This window comes from Macrosteles quadrilineatus, unplaced genomic scaffold (assembly GCF_028750875.1).
Source record: "Macrosteles quadrilineatus isolate MER2022 unplaced genomic scaffold, UCM_ALF_1.0 Scaffold_9__3_contigs__length_116548681, whole genome shotgun sequence".
In the NCBI taxonomy this organism is placed as follows: domain Eukaryota; kingdom Metazoa; phylum Arthropoda; class Insecta; order Hemiptera; family Cicadellidae; genus Macrosteles; species Macrosteles quadrilineatus.
This window is the reverse complement of record NW_026542602.1, coordinates 106,091,603-106,110,692: the sequence shown is the minus strand read 5'-3', so window position 1 is coordinate 106,110,692 and position 19,090 is coordinate 106,091,603. Positions and strand designations below refer to the sequence as shown.

Genomic DNA, 19,090 nt, shown 5'->3' with positions numbered 1-19,090 from the left:
AAATGCCCATTTGTAGCTTCCAAAATCTCTTTATAATTTTGCAAATCAGTCTGAGTATAGTTCTCAGGTTCTTTTAACGTTAACAATTCCCATAAACCTTTTGTCCCCTTGTAGGTTTTATTTGCAACTGTAACATCATCATTGGCAATATCAACTTCCTTATTTCCAATAAAAAATTTATTTGCTTCTCGTCTAATACCATATGTAGTGTCTGTCATACTACTTTTACTGAGGTAATTTCCTAAATAGTCTGATGCTAAAAGACCAAAATCTAATTTCTGTGGGGTGGATTGCTGTAATGGTTGTAATGGTTGTAATCTTGGTATCATTGATATTCTAGATGGAGTCATTGGAAGAATCTCCATTCGAGGCCTCTCTGATGTGATTTTTTTTAACTCTTGTAATGGCTCTAGTAAAGGTTGGAATGTTTGGAACCTCTCTTCAGCCTCTAGAAACTTGCCACGTTTTAAAGCTCTATATTTCTCTCGTATTTGATTTGCAGAGTCAACCAATTCTTGTTGAATGTTTTTCATCTTTTATTTACATTTTATTTATCTCATTTGACAAAGGATTGTACTCAAACACTTTATCATGTATTATCAAACAATATGCAGATGTATTTGCTGGTACATTTTCTGCAGTTTCAATCTCTAATTTAATATCAACAATTCCTTCCTTCACTGTTTCGTTCTGTCTAGAACAGTCTATTACAATTAGTGGATATTTCTTCATAAACTCAGCCCTACTAATCATAGGATCTGGGATAGTATTATAGTAAGTCTCTCTAAACCTCATAAACATCTCATAAGCTTTAGAGACATCTCCATTTTCAAAGTCGAGATTTAAATCACTATAAGGATAATATTCAGAGTTTAGAAATACTTTGAGATTTTTTAATTTACAGTGATCAAATTCATCAGTTCTTTTTCGTGCACTATTATCCCTAGCTGTTTGGAAACCAAATATAATATACCTAGGCTTCTCTAAACTTGAAGATGTCTTTACTGACCATGTATGTCTTGTAGTATTGGGATATGAAGGAAGTTCGTGCAGCTCTAAACTTCTAAATGCAATTTGCAAATTTTTATTTTGTAATAACATCTTTTGTAATTGTAACTTCTCTCCATCTGATGGTATCACATGTGGCATCACACATTGAATTGAGTTAAGTGTAATTTTAGGAATCGTATCAGCAGTGCCACTGGCTGGAGCACTAGCAGTTGTTAATATACAATTCAAATCATTTTTTGATCTTTTCAACACCAATTCTTGTTTGACATTTACTAATACCTTATTAAAATCCTCGAATACACCCATTAACAGTTCTAATGGTAAACAAGTACTAAACTTGCCACCTTTATGGAACTCTTTTAAATTCGTGTCAGAATCAAATGCTACATTTGACAATTTAGTAGTTTTATTGTAAGAGCTCAATATTTTCATAAGACTAGAAATTCCTGGGTTTCTTACAATGTCTATTTCTTTACCTGCAACTTCGTATCTAATTTCATCAAATAAGAACGCAAATGCATTATTTATAAAATGACCTTTATCATGATTTTCAATTTCTCCCTTAATATACAGATAACTTCTACATGGGAGAGTTAGCAAATCTTGATTATTAATACATATTCGAATTTCATCAGAATTATTTATTGCTAAAGTATTGTGGGGAACATAGGAGTGATTTGTAATTTTAACCACACTATCGTCGAATTGGGATTTCCCTGTAACGTCTAGAAAATCTTCCATTTTTATTAATAGAAAATTTTAACTTTAGTCCTATTGACTTTAGGAACCTAGCATTTTGCACACTTATAGATAAATTCTTATAAATTCTCATATCTTTTTTATATGACAAGTAATTGTAGTTTCTTCTCCGTTAAAGTCAATTGCCTTGTCGTGTTGATCGGCAAATGTAATACTGACAACATCTAAACTTCTCTTATTTACAGGAAAATATATAATATTTCTTGGAACTTCAATAATTTTGTAGCCAGGAGGAGCTTCTGGATAAAAGCTATGTATGGTGTGTGATTTGTTTCCGTTTAAATAGGACCCGTTTGCAATATTACATTTTACTCTAATCACATTTACATTATTAATGTTTATTTTATTTGTAGATTCAAACTGAACACCAGGAGTAGAAACACCTTTAAATCCCAATAAAACAGATCCTAAACATGGTTTTGTAAAATCAAACACGTGGCTAGAAAGTAATGTCGCTTTCATAGTTTTATTATTAGCTGTAAGGAAAAAGTCTGGGACTTGCTTTTGAATTTCCTTTGCAAGCTCAACCACCTCATATGTTCCTTCAGAAATTTCTATTGTAACTGGAACATTGTGGTCATAATAGAAAACATCATCACCTTCTCTAATGGTTAATTTGTTGCCTTTAAGTTGATTTAATTTTGGAATAAGCCCTTTAAATAAAAGTTTGGATTTAGTATTAATTAATGCTTCTCCATTTTTATCTATTATAACTTTAAGTTTGCCATTTAATAACTGGTTTAAATCATCGACAGAGATCTCTCCTTTTGGTAATGTTATTTTCTCTACTTTGTAATATGTTAAAGTATTTAGAGGTTTTTTCACATTAAATATAGAATTATAACTTTGAAAATCTACTAATCCAATTACATAATCATCATTTAATTCTATGGGAGGAAAGAACACTGACTTTAGCTCTGACTCTGTACCCGAAAATGTTATAGTAAATGAATCCATTTTTATAAAGAAATATTTTTTATGAATGATAAACATAAAATTCCACAAATAGAACTATTTAAATCTTGTATTTGATCAGTTGTATAGTAGATTTTATATCCCTCAAAATATTTAATTACTTCTTTTGGAGGTTGGATTCCAAATGGGTCAAAATAAATTACAATATCTTTATTTTTACGATAAGCTGTCCAATGTGTGCCAGATGAACTGTCTAAATTAACTATTCCGCACTCTTTTACTCTTGGTGTTAGATTTTTTAGCTCGTTTTTTAGGTACACCCCTCTGAAGTGAGGCACGTCTTTTGCGGCCTCTAACAGCTGGTAGTTGTCCATCTTTTTTATTAAATTTTAATCCCATTCCCATCTTTGCTTTTGCCTTCATCAAATTTGTCACGGCATAAGCAGCAGCTCTTTCAGCAAGACTTGCATCATTGGCTGTAACTCTAGTCCAAGCTAAGTCTGCTAATCTCATGTCTGCTTTGTTCCGAGCAGCGGTATCGGGATTATTCATGTAGAATATGTCATGCTCTTTACAATAAGAGTCTAGTTTATTTTTTGGAGGTACATTTTTAGCTAGATTCTCACGTGTATTCGTTCCAGGTCCACAGTATCGATATGATGGTATGTGAAGTGGGAATGGAAGGTTATTTATAAGAGTATTCAATAACCCTCGACCCCTGTAAGGCTTTAGGAATAAACCTTTGCCCTTTTTACATGTTTTCTTATTAACATTTTTTACCATTTTTATTATATAAAAAATGTCTTTTATTCAACAAAAACACAAATTTAAAATAGTACATACTAAGGAAAATATACCAAAGAAGTTGGGTCTATTTCCTACCAATATTCGATGTGTTATTTGCGGTCCAAGTGGAAGTGGGAAGACGGTTGTAATTTACAATTTAATTGTAAGAAAGGAAGGATTAAAATTTACAAACTTATATTTAATATCCAAATCGTTAGAACAAGAAAAATATAAAAAAATAATTGAAATATTTAGTTTGTGTGATGAAGTGAAATTACACACGTTTACTGACTGTGAAATCACACCAAATGATGTAAAATCACAGTCAGTTGTTGTATTTGATGACATAAATAGTCCAAATATTACACAATTTTTCTCAATGGGTCGACATAAAAATATTAACTGTTTTTACTTGTGTCAATCTTACAGCAAAGTACACAAACATTTACGTGATAATGTAAATTTCCTGATATTATTCAAACAAGATGATTTAAATTTAAAACATGTATATCACAATCATGTTGGTAATGACTTTTCATTTGACCAATTTAAAAATCTCTGCCACCAATGTTGGGATAAAACTAAATATGGCTTTTTCGTAATAGACAAAGAAAGGTCAAAGAATAATGGCAAATATAGATTTATGTTTGACCAATTCTATCAAGAGGATGGTATGGGTAAATAAATAAAAGACTGGAGTTTTTTAACATTTGTATTTATTTTATATCTACACATTTTGAACATCAATTTTATAATGACCAAACGCAAGAGTATTGATACCATCTTCCAGAATAAACCTCTTGTCATCGTCAAATGATAGTACTTTCTTGTTCATGGTTAAGGTGTGAAGATGATGATTTGTAGATTTAATTCTTGTCACATTCTCATAGTAATCTTGCCCAGTTGCAAGACAGTTCAAATAATGATGATGTCTTAGGAGATGTTTAACTGTGGCACCATCAGCTCCTTTAGCTTTCTTCACCTCTAAAGCTTGCTTGTCTTCTTCATATAACCATTTTAGAGGAATGTAAGAATATAACTTTGGTCTTAAACCACAATATTCATACATAATATGACCATCTAATTCGTCTTTAAACTTGCCTGTGACTTTTTTATTTTTATCAGAGTATAAGAAATGGTCTTTACTATATCCAGAGGTATCAAAATAGTGCAAGTCACATTCTATTTCCTTGTAAAAGTCCTCTGTAACTATAGAATACATTAAAGAATCAGTGTCTGTCATTAGAAATCTTTTGTTCTTAAATTTTGACATATAATTATAGTGGAAATCATACATTATTACTTTACTGATATCCAAAATGGTCATGCCTAAATATATTGGTTTATTAAACTTTACAACTAATTTATTTAAATGTATAGCATGTAAATTGTTATCAAACTTTTTGCTACAGTCAAACCTTGGATTAGTGACATATTTTGTTAATAGTGACTCATCCTTGAGATATATATCACGAAACTTGCGTTGATTCATAATTGTTCGACCAAAGAGACTATTATTTAGCAATTTGTAAAAGTCTTTTTCAAAATCATTTTTAGCCCATTTTCGTTTTTCAATATTAAAATTAATATAGGGTGCAAGCCATTTAGACTGTCTAAATTTTAAAACTCTATGGTATTTTGTAACAACCAAACCCAATTCCTCATATTTTTGTAATGCTTTATAATGTAAAATATATTTAGTTTTGTCATTTAAATTAGGTATTAATTTGCCATTCATTTTCTCTGGTGCTAATGGATAGTCATTATGTAAATCATGTAAGCTTTTATCATATTTTAAATCAACTTCTAAAATGTATCCAAACTCATCATTTTGATTATATTTGTAGTATATCTCATTAGTCCAACTGAATCCATCCACAGGCAGTGGCTCGCACATTGCTGTAGAGTATAGTGAGTTACAATCTAAATATATTAAATAGACACTCTCTTGATTGGGATCATAGTGTTCACCCATATATCTATTATTTGCTTTAGCGTAACGTGTAGAAATCATACTGACTCCTCCTCTGATCGCACTTTCTATGAACAAATGCATGTCAACATCTTCGAATAATTGTAATTTTATTCCTGTCATTCTAAGACAGGCCTCCCATGTAAGTCCAGGAAGTGAATACATATGTACAGGGTCAAGTTTGTAATCTTTTAAACACAGGTCTCTAAATGTCTCAAACACATCAGCCAGTAGCAATACATCTGTTTTAAGATATAAATCATGATATTCTTGTAAATTATGTATATTAAAATGGGTCCATACATTTTTAGCATGTTCATATTCATTGGGAGAGATATGTTCTTTAGTTATAGAACTGTAAAATGTTTCAATTGGGGGTAGAGACTCTGCGAACTTATCTGGTCCCGTCATATATTCATAGGGATATACACCTTTACGTTGTAGTAGTGGATTTTGTATGAATCTAAATGTGTTCAAATTGGAAGCCAATTTATATAATGGAAGGGACAGAAAGTTGTATGAATCTAAAAATACTAAATCATCAACAGAGAATGATATATATTTTTCCATATCTTTAGCTATACAATTTAATTTATGTTTATTAAACTTTCCCAAGTGTTGCATTATTAAATGTCCATCGTAATTTTTCAAATTATGGAAGAATACTGGTATTTTCTTTGTTACTTTATAGTTTAAATTACAATCATTGTGGGCAGCTCCACGGTATTGGCCAGAGGAATGGCAATGATCTCTCACCCTATCAAAATATAGGGGCTTTTCACAAATATGACAATGTGTTGAGTTTTGGAAAGACACCTCTTGCTCTGGAGTCATTACTAGGGGAATATATATTGCCATTTGACTTTTAATATAATCATAAGTCTGAAATAATCTTTCAAAAAACACATCCATAACATTTGCACCACTGTACAACTCTTCAGAAATAATTTTTGAATCTTTTACTACAACAAATGCAAATCCAGATGGAGTATGTATATTAGAATTTACGAAACATTCAAAATCTGCATAAATTACATATGGGGCTTTTAGTTGATATTTATGATTTTTAAATTGTAATGTATCTTGTTTCGACATTTCCACTCGTTGGGCATCAAAGTTCTTACAATATGTTATATGACGTTCTAATTTATCGCTGGTATAAAAATGTTGCAAACACAACTTGCAAAAATGCTTCTTATTGTTATTTTTTGTAGAGTGGAGCATTAACCTATCGAAATCACGAATTAAACAATAATGTGATTTACGACCTTCTTGTAATAATAATAAATCTATATGAGTATTACTACTATTAAGTTTGGTTGTTCTTAATGGATATACACATTTCTGGTCTTCAACTCCAAAAACATTAACACTTATATTATTCTGTCTTTCGAATTTATCTATATCAGATATTTTTACGGGATATTTTATATTTGTCATATTTAACTGTGTTTCATAGGGTGTATAGTTAGAGACCCTATTAGCACTTTCATTGATACAATTCCTTGGATATAAAGCTGCTAAAATTGACCAAATGAAACATTTATTGTCAAAATTTCTTATATTTAGAACTGCTTTTGTCAATTTAATACTTTTTGGTGTGGGGATATATGACTTTGGAGTTAGGGGCTTATACTTATAAACATGCAGCTGCCAATATTTAGTATGCTCATATATCCATCCACTGCCTTGAGCTTGATATTTGTGAATGGATGCATCAATCTTTAAAAGTGCATTTTCAATTTGAGGCTTTAAATCTCCCTTCTCAATAGTTAAGGTAGTAAGGCTTCTAAAATCTGCAATACATTCTTTTTCATTAACTAATTTTCCATTTTGATCCATTGAATATTTTATAAATTTAATTCTCCTAACTAACGTCCATTTGATTGGCAGAGAACAAGACTTAAGAGTGTTTTCAAGGTCAGCTCTAATTGATTCACCAACAAATTTTATCATTGTGTATGGACAATTATTGCAAGAATTGATATGTCTTCTAAAATGTCCAACAACATTTTTCTTACAAAAATTACAAGTCTTGTGACTTTGTAATGTGTGTGACTTTAGAGCCATGTAGCTATCACAGATTAAATCACAAACCTTGCACAGTTTCACATTCATTTGATGCATTACCTTATAATGACGAATCAGGTTGCTTTTGGTGGAGTGCGACACGGAGCAGTGTTGACATGACGGCTTCATGTTTAGGAATGAGGTCTCGGGCTGATGCCACCTCTATATATAGACTTTTCGAAATTTTCAAAATTTTTGAAATTTTTAAAAATTATTACAAAAAAAATTATAATTTGGAAAATTGTAATTTATAAAATTTAACTTTAGAAATTTTAATTTATAAAATTTAACTTTAAAAATTTTAATTTATAAAATTTAACCTTAGAAATTTTAATTTATAAAATGTAACTTTAAACATTTTTTTTAATTAAAAAATTACTTCAACAAAAGGTTTCCCAGCCAGGACTCAATCAAGAGCTACCACTAGAGACAAGGAGCAGGAGCTTGCCTGTGGCCACGGCAGTGCCTATAGACCGGGAGCGCGCCATGAGCCGTGAGCACGCCCGAGTTCACGTACAAACCTCGCTCGATTTTGAGAATATACATGTGAATGGGTGTTGGACATGGATTTGAAATTATACAATATAGATATGGAGTTGTACATTTATATAGGCTTGTATAGGCCCCAAGAGCAAGTTTAAGAGGTATATCACAAAATACAAAGAAATGAAAATATTAAACAACTCATACAACTAATATATATAGATAAGACAGAAATATAGACAACAATATATCAACATATCAACTAGAAAGGGGAATGGTAGATGTACTAGCAATTAGGCATGGGCGGACAAAAAATAACGGTAGTTGTTTAATAAAATCTGTATTAATGAGTTAAAATAACATTTTTCGATGATTTGGAGGTCATGTTGCATACCCTCATAACATTTACAATAAGAATGCTACATACACTATAGGATGGTTTATGAGACTACTTATAGTCCAGTCGTATTAGGATTTAGGTTTAAATAACTCGCTAAACGGGGAAACTTTGCACTTGTGTATTAATAGTACCCATTATCAACATATTAAAAACCAACATTCGTGCACGCTGTGCTACAGCCACTATATTGGGAAATGGTGGCCAATTTTACCTTTTTTGAACATAGTTCCTTTTGAAAACAAAATGTTGTTCATACAAAAGTTTTAGAACACACAAAAATATATATTTTTAAGTTCTTCAAATATTTACCCTATCTCTAACGGTTATAGAGGGAGAGATTTAATACATATCCTATTGCAAATAAAATAATGAGCAGTTCAGAAAAATTAAAATACCTCATGTCGTTGAATATGATCCGTTTTGATTTCTGTTTCATAGTATATTTAAAGGTGATGCACGTCGATCTTTATCAATACTCATACCGATACCACTCAGTCAGTGTACTGCAACGAAACTCTACACGAAAGAGTTCTGTATATTCTCGCTAGACTACAGCACTAGTTGACAACTACCTTCTTTCTCACAAATTATCAGTCTCAGATAGATATTACCATTGACTATTATGTATACTGTAATACGAGTTGCTTTTGCGCACAATGATTTCAAAAACGTCTCCTATGATTTCGTACGCAATAATGCGAGTTTATTTATAGACCATGAGCCACCAATATGAAACCCTCCCCCCCCCCGTGGGAATTTATGACTTATACTTTTTTTTGTTGGTATTACCTACCAGATTGAGAATTCAGTTGTTTGCCTCTTTTAAATTACAGCGTATTCCGGAAAATAAAGAAAAACAACTGTTAAATTTAAAAACTGTTTTATTTAAATTACAAAAGGGTAGCCTGCGTTAATTACTGGTGCAATATTTTTTTATGGACTTCTTTAGTATGTATTCAAAGGCTTTAAATGAAAATAAAAAAAGTTAATAAAATACCCCCGCTGCAGCAAACCTGCAGGCAATGCGGATTTCTGGCAATTGGCCTGAATTGATTTTCAATTAAATCTATTTAAATAACATTAGATTTAACGAGTACGTCTAGGAAATAGATTTTAAGAGATTCTATTTAAATTAAATAAATTTTATTGAGAAATTTTAGACGTAATTTTTACTGGAATGTAAGGTTCCAGTTAAATTAACGTCTAAAACTTTGTTTTCCTCATATCAAAGTCGGATTTGCGACAGTAATTTTCTTGTTTAAATCTCTTTAAAATAATGTGCTGATTGATATGGGTTGCCTTTAAAAAAATTTAAGTTACTCTTAGCAACCCTGTTTGTGGGTGGGGGGTGCATTTCAAAATATCACCAAAAAGAACCTTACATTACCCTAGAAACGTGTATTGAAGCTTGTTTGCATTTATGCATATTTGTGCTGAGACCATTCATTATTTAGCAGGTTAACCCGTTGTTCCTTATTTTTACCATTAGCTAGGATTTTTCCAATCCCATGGGATCTTGATTTTGGACCTCTCACAAAAACGTTTCTCCAAATCCCCTTCTCTCTTTCAATGTTTTTAATAGATACATCTAAATTGGTATCCGTAATAAAGTATACTAGAGGTCGTCCAGTGGTCGAAACTCAACCAAAAATATTTAATGTACAGACTTCTTTATTTTCATTCCACACTTTGAATAGAACATGTGATTGAAGTTTCTTCCATTTGTTTTGATTTTCTGTTTATATTTCGTTGTTATTTCGTCACCAGCATGGCAACTCATAATATCCATGTTAAATTTTTCAAAATTTTAAATTCATTTTTTGTGCTTATTTTTGAGCCTATTTTAATTTATAAAGGGATTCTGCACACCTACAGGAAAATAGCTTTCTAACAGTATGCGTAGATTTTCCCTACGATGCACACGAGCTGAGAAAAAAGGTTTTAAAGAAACATGCTTGCCTATTAATATATAGATCCTGCTGAATTTCGGAAAACAGCTGAAGGCAATCTGTGCTAGTTCACCAGAGGTTTCTGGAATATTAGTAAGAACCTAAAAGTAAGCCATACCGTCAATTACATACATACATTCTTCAATCTTGAGAGGTTCGTCTATACCCTTGTTCTCCAAAGCATGGAGCAGTTTGGCCTTTTCTGTTTTGGTTGGGCATCCATCGACAGTGGCTGATGCCCATGGTACTGGATCTAATGGGTATGTCATCAGTTTCTCAATGTTAATATCACGTTCCTGGGACAGCAGTAAAACTCCAGAAAAATATTTTTTATTGCTCTTATCTCAACTAATCTGTTTGCATGCAGCTTTCTCTAGATTATCTACATTGAGTAAATTGTCTTCCACCAATTCGGGTACAGGTCTTCTAGCTGATAAACAGAACATCTAGGAATTCTGATCACGGTTTTCAACTTCAAGCAGAATAATGCATTGTTCAAAAGCATCAAGTACAGTACTTGCAAAATACTTTGCTCACTTCGTTTCATTTCATTTGCTTGCATGTCACTGAGAACAATCTGATGACTTCACCATACTTGCATTTTAAAATTCTAACTTGCTGTGGGCCCGTCCTACGCACAGGAATCAACTAATCAAATCAAATCAAACTAAAAAATCTATACTAAAGGACCCATGCTGCACTGCGGCGTTAAAATAAATATCATATCCGAGAAATAATCAAATTTATTATTTTTGATTGTGTAATACAGTATCTTAAACTTAACTGATTCAAATGATCAATAGCTCAAATTAAAGCCTATAATTGACTGATTATTTTGAGTCTAAAACATATAAAAAAACGTTAACAATACTGGTGCTATTGATATTCAATCATAGAAAAACCTTATCATTTTTTTTATGTTGGATGATCACCTTGCGTTTGCTTGAAAACCGTCCGATTTGAATAACTAATATCTTAAATGCAAGCCGGTATTTCACTGAAGGTTCTTAGACCAAAATATATAGGGTTATATAATTACAAATGGTAAAATACTGTACAATTTAAATTGAAATACGAATTAAAAAATATATCAAACCTATGTTTTTTGGTCAAGTAATAAAGTAGATAAATATACGATGATGCTTGATGTGAAATATATGTGTGCATACTACCAATTTAAGACCTCAATCATGAAGATCGGACGTGTAGAAGAGCCAAAGAAACTCGGAAAAGAAAAAAAAAAACAAATTTAACTCCCTTTAGAAATACATGGGGGGTAAATTTAATTTACGTATAAGCCGAGTGGGACTGTCGATAAATATATACTGATGCTTGATGTGAAATCTGTGCGTGCATACCTTCAATTTGAGACCTCAATCATGAAAATCGGGTGGGTAGAAGCGCCAAACGAACTCGGAATAGAAAAACCAAATTTAACTCCCATAAGAAATACATGGGAAAAAATGTTGTTTACGTATAAGCCGAGTGGGACTGTAGGCAACTATATGCCGATGCTTGATGTGAAATCTGTGCGTTAATACCTTCAATTTGAGACCTCAATCATGAAAATCGGTCGGGTTGTAGAGCCAAACGAACTCACTAAAGAAAAACCATTTTTTTAAATATATATATTCATGATATTTTCGTGTTTTCCAGAACATGCTGTAATTCACAAGTGGCAAACACCTAAAACCTTAAAGTACATGTCAATACAAACAAAAAAATGTATATGTCGAAAATTCCCACCGGGGGGGGAGGGGGGGTAAACGCCAGCCTCCGCTCTATTAGGCCTAGAATGGTTTTCAATGACTGGAGACGACAAGGTCGTGCACAAAATGTTGTGCAAATAGCAACGGTACGTGAGCATGATAACATGTTATTATATAATTTGATGTATAATTTAGTCTGTAATGTATATAATGGGAATTGTACATATGTAGGCCTGTGTTTTTTAACGTCTACTTCTACTACAAATTAAACACCACGAACAATACTTGGCCCCTCGTGCCATGCTATTATTTGCGATTGTAACTTATATCATTGTCTTTGAATGCTTCGCTGCAAAATTAGTCTTAATGATCCACAAATTAGGCAATATATTTGTTTATTATTTGGGATAACTATAGCTATGGGTAGTCATATTAATAGTCAGAGGATCGTAAATTTATTTTTATTCAATGTTTTTTTTTACATTTGTCTATTGAATCAACGCAATAAACATCCGTTAGGTCTCACATTTTCGATATTCTTATTTTTAAGCCAACTTATTGTGTGGTTTATTTATACTTTTACTAATACAATAAAAGGAAAAAACTCACCAGAAAGTTGATTTAGCAACAATTAATCGTTTGAGAAAAAAATTAACTAAGGAAGTAAATTTGTTTTAAGAATATTTTCTGAATGGAATTTAAAATGTTACACAAATAATAAACTATTTGATTTAAAAACTAATCAATTTACTCATATAGATTTAACAACACCTCATGTTCAAATTCCCTTGGTTAGATCTACAACTTGAGTACAATAATGTCAAAAACCTCTTTGTATAAAAGGATTAAACATTTCTTCAACAGTACAGTAAAGTAACACTGTTTGACAATCGAAGCTATACACTTAATTTTCGTCATTGTAAACCAGCTGTATATCTTACTATTCCCATAGAAATATTTGAGTTCAAAAACTCATATCTAAAAGTTATAAATTCAGACTCTTACTTTTGTTTTTACTTTTGACGTTATTATAATCTTTACTTTTTGTAATTTTCAGTAGTTACAGGATGGAAAGAAAATAAGAATAATTACGATGTTTTCATTGTTCTTTAACCAAGGAAATTTAATCCAGAGGAGAAACTGTTGGCAAATAGACCGCTCGTTTTGGTGGTAATTATTTTAAAATTATTATAACAGACTCATCAGATATTAGAACAGATATGGACATACACGGAACAGTATGGATCATAAACATAAACAAATAACGTCATTGACCGATTGACCCGATAACAGCAATATCTGGTTTGACAATTATTCCATTTAATACGAATATTTTTACTTTTGGGCCAACAACGTCATTTTTTTGTGTTTATGATACTTACAGTTTTTCGTTCTAATATCCGTGACAGAATGTTGACGAAGAGAAGACACCAAAACATGTAGGCGTTACCGAACGTAAAGTACATTAAATTGTCTTCATCTGACCCATTTACATTTTTAAATGTGACGACGAAAATAGCTTTTAAAAATTTAAATTTTCTTCAGCCAATCCATAAGATTTGGAAGATACATCGGGTAGATTGATATAAACTTATTTAGGATTCCTAATCAATAGTTATTTTTAGACCCCTACAGCAAGTTATAGAGTAGAACGGTTCAAACTAATCTGACGTCCCCCAGAAGATTGCTGCCGTCTAGAAAGTTGCTGATCACTGTGCTGAGGATGCCGTTGACCACGAGCTCCACGAAGCCGAGGAAGTATGGCTCCACGACGTCCACTATCGGAGTCAGCACGCCGCTGGAGCTGCAGCATCGCCACTCATCATCTTCTTCGGCGTCTTCGTCATCAGCATCTATCATGGCGGTGGCAGAGCTTTGGAAAAGACGTAACAGCTTAGTGTACTTTTTACTAGTATATTTCATCACTGGGCCTTAAGTGTTTTAAGTACAGTACTCCAAGTTTGACGACCCAGGAGAGCAAAACAAAATTAGCGAGTATCGAAAAATATATTTGGCCTTGTTTTCGACGCATAATATTTTTTAGCGTAGTACACTATTCATAAAATCTAACTAATTATAAAACTAACATTTTGTACACTTTTTACCCATTACGTTAGCTACCGGAGATTGATACAATATGCAATTAAAGGTGGTGGTAAAGTGTTACTGTACTTGAAACCAGTGTGCGTGTGTGTGTGTGTGTGTGTGTGTGAATCGACCGTCAATCTCACTTAAAGGTTTTTTAAATGTACACAATTGCTGTTTTATTGTAAAACAGTGGGATTTAAAATGCATATCGTATAGGCCTATAATCGGATGAATGAAATAGAGATGGTCACGTGGTATTAGTTTACAAGATAATTTTCCCGACTCAAACTGCCAGAATTTTTCTTTATGAGTGTAAACTAGCTGTTATGAATTATAGCCTATTTTTTCAAATTTAATCGAATACTTGATTCCCGTACGTAGGACGGCCCAACAGCCAGTTATTTAAAAAAGAACGTAGTTTTGTGCTTCCATCTGGTTTTGCTATCAAACAAAGAGATGCTACTGAAGTATTCAATTACAGGAATGGCTTTTTTTGGCAGTAGAGGAAACTTATTATATGCAAATCCGGTATTGATATCCAAAATCACATAGATTTGTACGTGGGGTTCTAAAAACAAACGAACACTTTGGTCTATAACACAAAGATGACACCATTATCTTTTGAGTGTGCAGTCGTCAAAGTGAAGACTACCTAGTACACTATAAGATTTATTCAGTAATTGTATTATGCGAATGTTCCATACTTTACATCAGTTAATCACAATAAGATACGTTTTTAGATAACACCATAATAACACTCTAATCTGTATTGATTTAAATCGACGTATGTAGTACTTGTACAGATTATAGGATTTTCTCAATCCACTTTTTTTATTATATAGTGTTTCGATGACTACATAAAATTTATAACTGCATGTTACTAGTAATATTTAAAAATGTGTTCGGATAATTTAATTCTCCAGAAAATACCACGTTTGTAGTGAAATTAGCAACACAAGAATAATGGTATAACCCGTTATAACAAGAAGAATATACAGCAGGAGAATAAAAAGAATAAATAGTTTAACAAAACAATGCTGGACTATTGTTAAGGGTACAAATATCTAAACTAAAAATGTAAGAAAAAAATAAAAAAGTCTATAGACTTTAAGTTCAAAATGTGTTTATATACAGTATGAATTCTGTATTCATAATGCATGACAAGTGATGAATCTGTGAAGAGAATAATATGTCTCGTGTTTTGAAAACCTGATGAAGGGTTAGTTAAACAAAATTGTATAAATACTTCCTGAACTTATAGAAGGATTTACATGGACGAAGGTATGGGAGGTTGTATTATTTTCCTATTGTCTACGCTTGTGGCAATTAAGGAATCGAAGGTACACGAACAGTTGTAGGTGTTGAGAATTGTTGCATTTACCTGTGGTCTGACCTGGACGCCTGTAGTGTGAAGGTAAGAGTCAATCGTCTGTCGTGATCGGTGATGTTACCCTTGATTGTGACCGATGAAGAGGCCAGCAGTAGGGTATCTGCCAATTCTGAACCCTCCTGTAGCCACAAAGCTCAACTTAAAATAAATACACAAAATTATACAAAAACAATCACTACAGTAGTTGTCCATGTTAGACTTTGCCCTTTCATTTATCAAAATGTGTTATATTTGAAATTTACTAACAGTTATTTGTTTATAAGCTATTTTCTGTTTATTTTGTCTTTGTAAACACGGCAAAAATACTAAAATTGACGCAACTGAAACTCCCAGCAGTTAACAATTTTAAGAACATAAACAAAAACTAATAATTTGTGTAATTATACCTGAAAATTTATAATAAGTAAAAAACTAAATTTTCCTAGCTTGTCTGTGGTTCTGTAGTCAGTGTCAGTGAAGTATATTAATACGGCAAAATAGTACAGCATATATAATTTAGTAAGTTTGCTGTGATATTGATTACTTACTGTTGCAATTATCTTAGTGTCCTCTTGTTCTTTACTGACCATAGTGTCAATCTTTTTCAAAAGCATCTGCAGCAATTCCGTTTGTCCCCCTCCTAGATCCACGGTTGCTAAAAAATATTTGGTTGAGAAAAAAACTACCAATAATAGAGGGAAAATAGTACAAGAAATATTTCATATAGCTTTTTTTCTCGTTGAAAAATAAAGTAGAAGTAATTAATTAATTTTAAATCAAGTATTATATAAAACATTAAATTTTTTGTCAGTCAACTACATATTAAGGCCGGGCATATATGAAACCCGAAAGATCAAAAAACTACCTTGTTTTGTGATATTATAGATAGCTGACAAACTACTGCAAATTTTACTTACATGTTACAATACAAAATTTGTCTCGTGGACATAGTTGTTTTAGTTATCAAACATAATTTACTTTAAACAAATGGAAAAAATACATTTTATTACCATGGACGACGACGCCGCTTACTTCTCGGCAAGTAGCCATTAGGATCCCCACCAACATGATATAGGCCTCTCGTGCTGGCATCCTGTAAACCATACAACCCTTAGAGCACACACAAACACACAGATACCATTTACATTGTTGAAAACTATACTATTACAAGCTAATACGCAATGTTTTATACATTGTGTAGAGGTACAAAATTGTAAGGTTTCATTTAGTATGTTTTACTCGCTATCCAGAACAACAGTAATGCACAGGTGGCAATCAGCTGATCATTAATTATTTTTTTAAATTGTGAATATTGTTGATTTTACTGGTAGCGGAGTGGTTAGTGTTGACATTCAAACTCAAAAGTAGCTGAGTCGACGTCTAACTTGATCGATTCTTAGCTCAGGTGACACCAGTTATCGGGTTATCAATTAATTATGGTGTCCAACAAAAAATTTCAACTTTAGATAGTAACGAGACTGGGGTTTGGAGCTTTCCCGTAGGACTTGTTAGATAATGTCGCGGATAATGTTTAAAACCCCGACAAACACAAAACTAGCCGATCTCGTAAACAGCATCCGATGAAACATTACATTGAAATTTAAACTCCGTTCACGTAGTTAAAACAGTTAATTGTAAACTACTGTAATAAATTCTAGGTTGACAAGTTTTTGACTACTCTGAAACATATGTCTTTAAATTTATGATAAATAATTCTTAAAAACTCACTTCTTTCCTTGGTGTTATAAGAGCTGGTGTTGAAATAGTTTTGAAAAATCCATTAGGCATAAAATGTTGTTGGGGTTTATTCAAGAAGACAACTTGCTAGAAGGTTGCACGTCGAGTTCTAGAAGCTTCCAAATTGTCGATTCCATAGCTGAAACAAAGAAGACGGTCTTTCGAGTGCGCAGGCGTCAAACTAAAGACACGACACACACTATCACACTATCAGATGACTAAGTGACAAGTTTAAGAATACTAGATTTTCTTTTTATAGCCGATAATCATGTGAAATGAATCCTGTTGATACTAGATTAATACCTATGCAATATTAAATTTGTTAAGTCATTTTAATCGGTTTAACTCGATTCAAGTGGTGCTTGTAAAGATAAAAGGATGTTCTTGTTTAATGTTTTTGATTATCTAGGTTTTTAATACACGAAATGTTTGTTAGCGTATTTCATTTAATGTAATGCGTTGATTATTGGGTAATATGGTCTTCACAATAGTAATAATTTCAATAAGACTAGTGGACAAATAACAATAATTGATTGGAGAGTTAATTCATTCATTTTAACCAGCCTGTTTTACTTTGGAAACTGTAACTTATGTTTAATAATAAACATATCTTCTAAATTCATTCTTAGTGATTAACTAATAGAAGATTTGCCCATGGGTCCTTGTATGTTAGGTTCTGAAAGGTAATATAATAATTTGATGAAAAAATTCGGCAATCTTTTAAGAAGTGTCAAATAAATTTAAGGTACCTGTATACGAAAATAGCTTTATATTCATTATGGAATTTATCGTATGAGTATATAAACAATCAAGTAAAGCAGTCTATAACTCATGAGAACATATTGACTTATTTAAGAACCAATTATTGTATTAATAGTACAGTCAAGAAAAGGGTTAACCTCCAAAAAATTCCAAAAGTTTTGAAACTTTGCACCCTTATTTCTAGGTACCTAAGGAAGATTATACCGAAAATCCCCATATATATGAAGCGAGCTCATGCGGCAATTAGCGAAAACAGGGTACCTTTTTTGGTTTTTGGCTAAAATCTTGAGAACCGTCGGTCGGAGTTGAAAGTGACTATATATACCAAATGAAATGAAGGATCATTAAATTCTCAGCAAACAAGATATTTACACTTTTATTTTATTCCTAATGGTTGCCGAGTTATAAAGTGCTAAAATGTGGTGTTTTTCTCAAACTGTCGGGGGGCTATAACTCGGTAACCATTAGAAATAAAATAAAAGTGTACATACCATTTCTGTTGAAAATTTAATTATCTTTCATTTGGTACACAGTAACTTTTATCTTCGACCGACGGTTCTTGAGATTTTAACCAAAACCCAAAAAGGTGCCCTGTTTTCACTAATTTCTGTTAGAGCTCGCCTCAGATTTATGGGAAATTTTGGTATAATCTTCCCTAGGTACCTCGAAATATGTGTGCAAAGATTCAAATATTCGGATTATTCCGGAGGTTAGATCATTAATTTACATATTTTGACTAGACTGTTAATTGTAGAAGAAATAAAGACGTTTAATATATTATTCAGACGGAGAGAAATCAAAATCATACATTTTTCCGTCTGAATAATATATTCAACGTTTTTATTTCTTCTACAATTAACAGTCTAGTCAAAATATGTAAATTAATGATCTAACCGACGTAATGACTACGTCAGGGTGTTCAAAAAAGGTGTGGACATATTTTACGTAGTCGTTACTTCAGTCAAAATAAAGAGAAAATCTTGAATATTTTTTTTTTTCCAAAATCGCATTGTTAGCCAGATATCCCCCATTTTGTATTTTTTACCTAAATATTTTTATGTTTGAATTGTTTCAACCGGT

The 19,090-nt window shown here is 32.1% G+C and overlaps 1 protein-coding gene across 1 annotated transcript; it reads right to left on the bottom strand.

Annotated features, from left to right (window-relative positions):
- Positions 1 to 13,470: 13,470 nt before the first annotated feature.
- LOC129004316 (uncharacterized) lies at positions 13,471 to 17,447 on the bottom strand. Its single transcript, XM_054432853.1, has 5 exons — positions 17,240 to 17,447; positions 16,522 to 16,604; positions 16,060 to 16,166; positions 15,524 to 15,651; positions 13,471 to 13,927 (listed from the first exon to the last, which is right to left on the bottom strand). Exons 2-5 carry the CDS (start codon positions 16,601 to 16,603, stop codon positions 13,711 to 13,713), a joined length of 534 nt encoding a protein of 177 aa, XP_054288828.1. The 5' UTR covers position 16,604; positions 17,240 to 17,447; the 3' UTR covers positions 13,471 to 13,710.
- Between the last annotated feature and the right edge of the window lie 1,643 nt (positions 17,448 to 19,090).

Excerpts from the sequence above, each read along its gene's own strand:
- LOC129004316 (XM_054432853.1), bottom strand. The coding sequence starts at position 16,603 with ATGCCAGCACGAGAGGCCTATATCATGTTGGTGGGGATCCTAATGGCT. Across the intron at positions 15,652-16,059 it reads ACACTAAGATAATTGCAACA|GAGGGTTCAGAATTGGCAGA; the intron begins GTAAGTAATCAA and ends TTGTGGCTACAG. Across the intron at positions 13,928-15,523 it reads GCGTCCAGGTCAGACCACAG|CTCTGCCACCGCCATGATAG; the intron begins GTAAATGCAACA and ends TCTTTTCCAAAG.